General features: G+C 40.0%; 1 protein-coding gene across 10 annotated transcripts in view; it reads left to right on the top strand.

Moving 5' to 3' along the window:
* Positions 1-1,632: 1,632 nt before the first annotated feature.
* Positions 1,633-8,407, top strand: part of TUT7 (terminal uridylyl transferase 7) — a 66,322-nt gene continuing 59,547 nt past the window's right edge. For 6 of the 10 annotated variants that reach the window (XR_013443788.1, XR_013443787.1, XM_078061554.1 and 3 more), the window contains exons 1-2: positions 1,633-1,781; positions 2,951-3,501. Coding sequence is in view for 8 of the 10 variants with exons in the window: in XM_078061554.1 (XP_077917680.1) it covers positions 2,982-3,501 (520 nt within the window). In the remaining 2 variants the exon portion in view is untranslated. Of the gene's footprint in view, positions 1,782-1,815; positions 1,835-1,864; positions 2,102-2,579; positions 2,743-2,950; positions 3,502-5,849; positions 6,067-8,407 lie in introns of those variants that run through there. The other 4 variants (XM_078061551.1, XM_078061549.1, XM_078061550.1 and 1 more) reach the window with 4 other exon arrangements.

Below are 8,407 nucleotides of genomic sequence, written 5' to 3'. Positions count from 1 at the left end.
AATCTGGCTCAGATTTTAACATTACTTTCCTGGCTGTCGTGTATAGATAAAGGAAGACACAAGTGAAAGCTGATGATCGCAGCAATACAGTGAAGCAATGGTGGTAACTGGCAGGTGGAAGTAGCAGAGATGGTGAGACAACCTTGGATTCCAGACGTATTTGAAGGAGCCAACACAATTCCCTTAACAAAGTACATAAAACACACTAGGAAAAAAATGGGTTGACAAAGCTGTGAATACAACTCCTCAGCTTCTGACTCCATGGCCCTACAAAGAACAAGAACAGTGGCACTGGGTATGTTAAAGGTTGACTTGTCAAGATGTATCACAATGTCAAAGTGTGGTTGAAGATAGAAGATACAATGTAACACATGGAGCAGGGTTAATGTCCCTGGAAGCAGAGGGAGTCCAAATTTCTGCTTCATGCTGTTAGAAATATGTCTAGACCGTGAAACAATGATCACAAAAGTTCTGAGAAACTCAGTATTCCCTCCGGTGACATCCAAAGAAAAATCAAACCAAACTTTTAAAACTGGATTTTAAGGATCAATTTAAATTCCCACTGTAGTATTATATGGACAAAAAGAGCTGTATTATCTGTCAATATCTTTTGATTAGTATCGCATCTCATTTGAGAGAGCCTCATTTACCCTCAACATGAATCTTAAAGGCAAATTTAGAATGGGAGTTAGGCATTGGGGAACAAACACATTGAAGAAAATGCAAACAAAAAATATTTTAAACTCAAAAAGATGTATCCTCCACTGATCCTGTAGAACTCTGGATTGAGTTGAGGCAGACTTTTCCTCAACCAGTTCTTTTGTATAAGAATTACTCAGCTGGGTGTGGTAACGCTACTGTCCCATAATAAATGTATTCATGTATCACCACACTCCCTTTGGAGCCTATTAAAGGCCATTGTCTGCCTGTCGGACAGATTATTGGTTTGATTCTCCTGTCTGTTCAGAACCAAAGCATCTAGATAAGGTATTATAAAAAAGTTGTACCAATGTGTTTTAAATCACTTTAGTATATATAGTTGTTAATAATGGACTCTGCCTCATTAAAGTTTGGTTTCCAGCAGTGCCATTTACTTTACCATAAATGCTACTTCCCCATCTTTAAAACAGGTATAATGATTCTTTCCTAGAGGATTTGTTATGAGGATTAGAGTTAGTATTTGTAAAGCACTCTGAACAGTACCTGGCGATACCCCGTGCGTATGTGTCCATTATTAAGGACCAATGCTCCACGGCATCTCATGGATTTAAATTTAATGCTCTTAAAAAGCAGAGAAAGCAGAACCGTCACACTTTCTCAACGCTCCCTGATTTTATTAGTTGTTGGACGCTTTCCAAGCATTCAGAACATGACAGCTAGGAAGGTCAAAAGAAGAAAAGAAAAGGAACCCCAAGGTGTTTGTTCGCGAGTTCCAGGTGTGCCTCCGCGGTGCTTTAAGGCCTAGGAGAGACCGGCGGCCTCCGTGAGGCCCGCCCGGGCGAGGAGAGTAGGGACGGAGCGGTAGCACCCCTGCCCGACCTGGGTCCCGAGCCCCGGAGGGCGCGCACCACAGCGGCGGCGGAAGCAGGCGGGGCGGGGCGGGGCGGGGCGGCGGGCGGGGCGCGTTTCCGGCGTGCGCGGCGGAGCGCTCGGGTGGGGGCACCGCCGGCTCCAAATCGCGCACAATGAGACAGCGCTGAGCGCCGGAAGTGGGGCCGAAGGAAAACACGGAGAGGGAGCCCGGCCGGGACAGGAAGAGGCGGGGGACCGCGGCGGAGGTGGTGAGTGCTGTGGGGCGCCTTCTCCCCGCGTCCCTCCCAGACTAGCCTCCGGGGTGGGTCTCCGGTGGGTTTCCTGGTCTCCGGAGTAGAGGGCGGGCCCGGCCCGAGAGAAACGTTGGCTGCATCCCCTGCCGGCCTCCTCGCCCCAGTTGCGAGGACCTGGGAGCCCCCAGGCCGGCGGGGACTGAGCTCTCGGGTTCGAGTCCGCATCTTCACTTTGTGTCAGACCCTGCCGGCGCCGGAGAAGAAGGGACTTGGGTGGAGGCACTCGGCCCCGGCCCCCTGGCTGGCCGGGGGGACCCCGGAACCCCATCGAGGAGGCAGGTCACTTCCTGCTTCCTGGTCCCCGAGGTGGCTTCGTGGCCAGGAGTGCGGAGACGCCTCTTCTTTCTCTGTCTCCTGCCCCGAAGGGTGGAAACTGAGGCAGATCGAGGGTGGGGCGATCAAACGGGGGTCGAAGAGGGAGAAATGCTTTCCGTGACAAAACCAAACTTGTTTGGGGTTAGAGAATGAGGACTGGGGAGGTTAGCTGGAGTTGTCTCTTCGTCAAAAACCTAGCCCCTTTGACGAGGGGAGCCTTGCTGGGGAGCGAGCCCGTCCCCTGCCCAAGCGACCGAAGCCCGAGGTTCTGAATAGTGGTGGTGAGGGGGAGCCGAAGCCCTTCCCTGAAGGACGGAGAAGGGACAGAAAAGTGGATTTGAGCTACTTTCACAGAAAGTTTCGGTTACTTTGTATAACACTTAAAAGTAATTGCCAACTTTTTTTTTTTTTAAAGACTCTTTCCGGAGTTTTCTAACAACATAGGCTTGGGAATTAGGGTTTGGTTTGGTTTTTTGGAGAAGCGCTTTTGTTTTATAGGTAAAGCCAACCAACTTGATAATGAGTAACATTTTTTAATACTGCAGTTCTCGAGACTGTAGGGAGCTTCCCTTAGTCACAGATGTAATCTTCATGTTAAATAGTAAGTACTAATTTTCGTGAAGAATATTACAGGATTCAAGCCTCCCAACTTCTAGTGTAATGCGGTGATTATTTGAATGTGATGGAAATTAGGAAAAGAAGAGTTTGTATAGGCTTTTGAGCATCTGTACAATAAACGTGTGGTATTTCATATGCTTGGTATGATATCTTGTTATAGTTTGATGATTTCCCAAAATGCCTTCTTTCAGGTGCAGAGTAAGAAAATTGAAGTCAAAGACCATGGGAGATGCAGCAAAACCTTATTTTGTGAAACGTGCTAAAGACCGAGGGACTGTAGATGACGAGGATTTCAGAAGGGGTCACCCCCAACAAGATTATTTAATAATGGATGATTATGCTAAAGGCCATAGCAGTAAAATGGAAAAAGGCCTTCCAAAAAAAAAAATAACACCAGGGAACTATGGGAATACCCCCAGAAAAGGACCATATGCTGTTTCCAACAATCCCTATGCATTTAAAAACCCAATTTACAGTCAACCCGCTTGGATAAATGACAACCACAAAGATCAGAGTAAGAGATGGCTCTCTGATGAACTTGCTGGTAATTCAGACAGTTGGAGGGAATTTAAACCTGGACCTAGAATTCCTGTTATAAACCGACCAAGAAAAGACTCCTTTCAGGAAAGTGAGGATGGATATAGGTGGCAAGATGGAAGAGGCTGCAGAACTGTAAGACGACTACTTCATAAAGACTTGACAAGCCTAGAAACCATGTCAGAAATGGAAGCGGGAAGCCCTGGTAATGTGTTCCAACTTGTCAAGTTACAGCCCCAAAGTCGCAATGTCTTTTTCATCCAAATGAGGTTTATTATTTTCAGCAGTGCAGTTCCGATTTTTCATAGTTCCTGCTTATTTAATGTGAATACTTTAAAAATTGTAATCATGGTATTTGGGCAACTTCAACACATTGCATGTACTGGTCACTTTAAAAGTTCACTTTGCTATGAGGCTCATTTTACTTCAGTAAACGTATTTCCTGTTGATGCCTTTTACAGAAGAGGGCGACTATCACCCTGGGGACTATATCATATTTTCTGAGTGGTGTGTATGTATTTTCTAAATTTTGTATTGTAATTTTGTATTTGAATAGCGAATGTGTCCATAATATAAATGACAGAATATAAAGCTAAAAAAAAAAATCATATTCAATGTCAGTATGCAATATAGACTGTATATATTTCCTGTCACAGAGGATTATATGTCTTTTGGATAGAGAATCAATCTCCGGAAGAGGATAGTCCAAGATTTTTATTTTTTTTTCTTAGAAGTGACCATGGCAAACAGGCTGGGACACATTACAGATAAAAGTTTTGCGTTTTAGTTTCTGTAGCACCAAAACCCTTTTCTGAGTGCCCTCTGTACTTGATTAATAATTGCCTCAAAGTGATTATACGTTTTTCTAAAAGGTGAATAGATTTTGTCCATGTAGCAATGATTTCTATAAACAGGAAAATTATCTAATGGACAGTAATAACTGAAATGAAATAAACTCATAAATATGAAGGAAAAAGTAAAACTCTTTAGTCTGAAAATGTAAATTATGCTTGGAAAAATGGGCTTTTAAATATCTTGGCTGTAACCTTTTTTTTTTTTTTTTTAAGATTTTATGTATTTATTTGAGAGAGTGAGATCGAGAAAGAGAGTGTGCATGAGCACACAGGGAGTGGGAGAGACAGAAACAGACTCCCCGCTGAGCTAGAAGCTCTATGCAGGACTCAATCCCAGGACCCTGGGATCATGACCTGAGCCAAACGCAGCCGCTTCCTAACTGACTGAGCCACCCAGGTGCCCGGCTATAAGCCTTTTTTTAGTGACCATATGGAATGGGTGGCAAATTGGTCAGCACTTTAAAGTTTTTTTAAATTTAAATGCATCTAGGCAAAGTTGGCACTCTCCTAGGTATCCAGAAGCCCTTATGTGTTATCTCACAGTGGCCAGTTTACATCTATGCATGTTACTGGTAAGGCATTAGAACTTGTGATCTGGACATCTAGAATATTTAACAGAGAAAACGTCATTTGTTATCTCTAGGGGGTCTTATGATAGTATTAAATGAGAGGAAAGGTACTGTTTTATATTTGTGAAGGTAGGAAAAGCAAGAGAATATGCCTTATATCAAATAGCAGAAATAGAATGAGGTGTTAATAAAGGAATCCCAGGAGAGAGAAAATCTTGGCTGCGTAAATCTTTAAGCTAGAAAGAAATTGAAGGAATTGTCTGATCTAGTGCTCTGTCATGATACATCAGGGTACAATCACAGTTTTTCACAGCAGGCAGCTGTGGCCTGGTGAGGTTAAATTTATTTTAGCAGGGTGGTGGATGAGGAAGTGGAACTGAAATTGAGTGCTGTGCTGCTTTGGCCATTTACTCAGCCTCACTGGACCTTCAATCTGACAGAGGGAAACTGAATACATATTGATAATTTCTTGGCTTTTGGTTGGTGTTTTTCTTTTTAAAAGTGTATATATTTAAGTATTTCTGTATTACTGTATCCAGGTAGGACATGGACATCTTAATGCCATTACCAATAGTTTTTTAAAAGAAAAAGTTGGTCTCAAATAGCATTATAAAAACAGATTTATAGAATAAAAGTTTGCAACCAGACAGACATTAGTAGGGACTGTTAACAGACTAAAAATTTTTTGTATATGTATTCTTGTTTAGTCTGAAAAGCAACTAAAAAAGTTACTTTTAAGTGGTTTTGAACAGGAAGTACATACATTTTTTTGCTGTCCTTTTAATTGAAGACAATCCCCAAACCCCCATGTTCTCTCTATATGGAGAATAGGTGTGCGCTTTCACAATTGCTAGATGAAGGACTGTTGAGCTTCTAAACCTTGAACATCTTCATAAGAAAAATATTAAGGTTTGGTATGAAATTACTTGCTGTAGAGAGAAATTCAGTTTGAAGTATAAACTTTGCACTGCACTCAGGATTCTAAAAAGGATCTCATTAAAGGGACTGAAATTTTCCTTGAATCAGAATTCTGTCTTATTAAGGAAGGGTCTCATTAAATGATGTGAGAAGACAGTAAAAATTATCTTAAGAGTTGCTTTGTTTTTTAATACTTATTTTCTATTTTTCAGTTCTACGTTACCGCCCTGTACTTCATCCCTCAGATATCCTAGATTGCCAATTTAATGTATTTGGGACAATGCCATTAGTGATCTTAGCTGGAAAATATCCACTCATATACACATGTACTTTGTGAATGGAATAATGGGCCATATGCAAATAAAATATGGGAGACTTGGAATACTGTATATAGAGAATTCATGTTACAAGACACCTGCGATGAGCCAGGTAGTCTTCCTCTACATAATTGTGGGAATTTTTTAGCAATACCCAGCTTTGTCTTTCAGAATTCCCTTCAGTGAGATTTTATTTGACTGTTTTTACCATGCAGTCCTGTGAAACTCAGTTCAGAAGGTGATAATTGTCTTGTCGGTTACGGTCTAGTCTAGATGTGAATGGATATGCTACAAGGGGGGATTTCAGTAAGTTCTTTGCAGTTCTTATATTGTTAGATAAAAGGCTGAATTTCAGAATTCCATCCATGCTTTAATGTTTATTTTAAATCCCATTACTTTCACTTAGTCATTTGTCCCCAAACAAGTTATTTTCTTGGGCCAGCATTTTCCCCATCTGTACAATGGGGATAATATCAACATCTATGACAGGATCACTACAGGGATTAAATGAGGCAGTGCACATAAAGTGCTTGCATTGCATCTGTTACATAAAAAATACTCAGTAATGACAGCTGCTGTCATCGTCGTCGTCATCGTCATCAGACAGAATTTCTGCAGCCATCCACTTCTCTGTATAAAAACAGTAAGGAGTGGGGCACCTGGCTGGCTCGGTTGGATCCTGCAACCCTTGATACCGGGGTTGTGACTTTGAGCCCCACATTGGGTGTAGAGATTACCTAAAAATAAAATCTTTAAAAAGAAAAAACAAGGAGTTAATCGGGCTCTTTGGAGGGAAATTGTCATTCCAGAAGATGACAGCAAATACAGTTAAGTGAAAAGCCTTTGTGATTTGAGAGAGGAGAAGTTAAAAAAGGGATTTGGTTCCATACCAATTACTGGTTTGTGAACTAATACGGACTTTTCTAATGGGTATTGCACATATTGGTGTAAATCTCTAATGAGTGTTTGCCAAAGTAAGAAACTTGTTATGAACACTGAAATTAGATGTAATTATTTAGAGTAGAGCTCGTAAAGATACACAAATGAGAACAGACACACCTCTAAGTTAAAAGGAGTGCTTATCTCAGAAGTGGATGCAGACGAGAGCACAGTCCTTAAAAGATGGTGATAATTGGGAGTAGGGGAGTGTTAAAAGCAAGTGTTAAAAGTAGACTAGTTTTTCTCTGCAAATGACTACTTCCCTTTTAGTATTTTATTTGTTTGGTCCATTTTGATGGATTTAAAAAGCAAAACAAAACTATTTGTCCTAATTAATTTCTTTCAATTGCCACTTATTATATTATAGAAGCTATTTATAGAATTTCATTATATATTCATCTTATGGTACTTTGAGCACAGTGCTTGCTACTTTTCCTTTAGAACTGTTGACAGCAGCTTTTTGCAAATTAGAGATCCTATACCTCCCTTTTCTGACTCAAGTTTTCTCAGCCAACTGATTCATTGTAACTGCTGTACAAGAAATGAGTTCCACTGAAAACCTGACATAGGAATTGCCTCACGCAGAGCTTTTCAGTAGGTTTATATTTTGAAAGACTAATTTTTGATCAGCCATTTAAACATTATTCAAACCATTTATCACAATTTTAATTGGGGAAATTAGCTTTTATTTTAATCATGTATTAATGATAGATTTATTTTCAGAGCTTGATAGACATTATCAAAGCTATTTAAAACGATTTTTTTATAGATCAATCCCACAGTCATCTTCAGTTTCACAGGTAGAAAAGTTGTAAATTTAAAAAAGGGAACAGATTCATTTATTAGTTATAAAGATTATAGAACTAACAGCAGAGTTTAAATGAATTAGTCTATACTTGTAGAAAACTTTTATTTCAAGTAATGGCCTTTTTTCTTTGAAATGTGCTTAGTGTGCAGACTGTCCAAAGAAGCTAAAATGAAAATAAAGATAAGATAGGAACTAGTTGTCCTCAGTAAATAAAATTTTGGCTTGGACTTCTTGTATCCGTGTGGGGAGAAGGCCCAATTACATGAAAGCTAAATTTACAGCTAAATGATGGATTTTCATTCCACAAAAGAATGTAGTTGATTTCTGAGTTCTTTGGAGATCATATTGTCCATCTTTCCTCTGTTGAGATTATCCACATTTCCTTTCATTTTTGTAAGTGAACAGTTTTCATTAGAATAACAGGTATACTAGAATATATTCAATATATTTATATTGTATATTACAATAAATTAGGTGTATTAGAATTACAGTAGGAGAATTACAGAATTACAGAAGGCAAGTATACTTGCCTTCAGAGGATAATTTTTACTATTGCTGAGTATGTTCAGGAGTATACTTGGAAGAAATGATAAAATCACATTGTATGGTTGAAGCAAATTCTTTTCCAGTGTTCCTAAAAGAGGATTTCTATGGGCTGGTGTATCCAGATGAGGTGGTCAATGAGTATTCATGCGTTTTATCCATG

The sequence above is a fragment of the Halichoerus grypus genome, chromosome 14, assembly GCF_964656455.1.
Source record: "Halichoerus grypus chromosome 14, mHalGry1.hap1.1, whole genome shotgun sequence".
Lineage (NCBI taxonomy): Eukaryota > Metazoa > Chordata > Mammalia > Carnivora > Phocidae > Halichoerus > Halichoerus grypus.
Note: the sequence above shows the minus strand (reverse complement) of the source record. Positions and strands in the feature narration are given on the sequence as shown.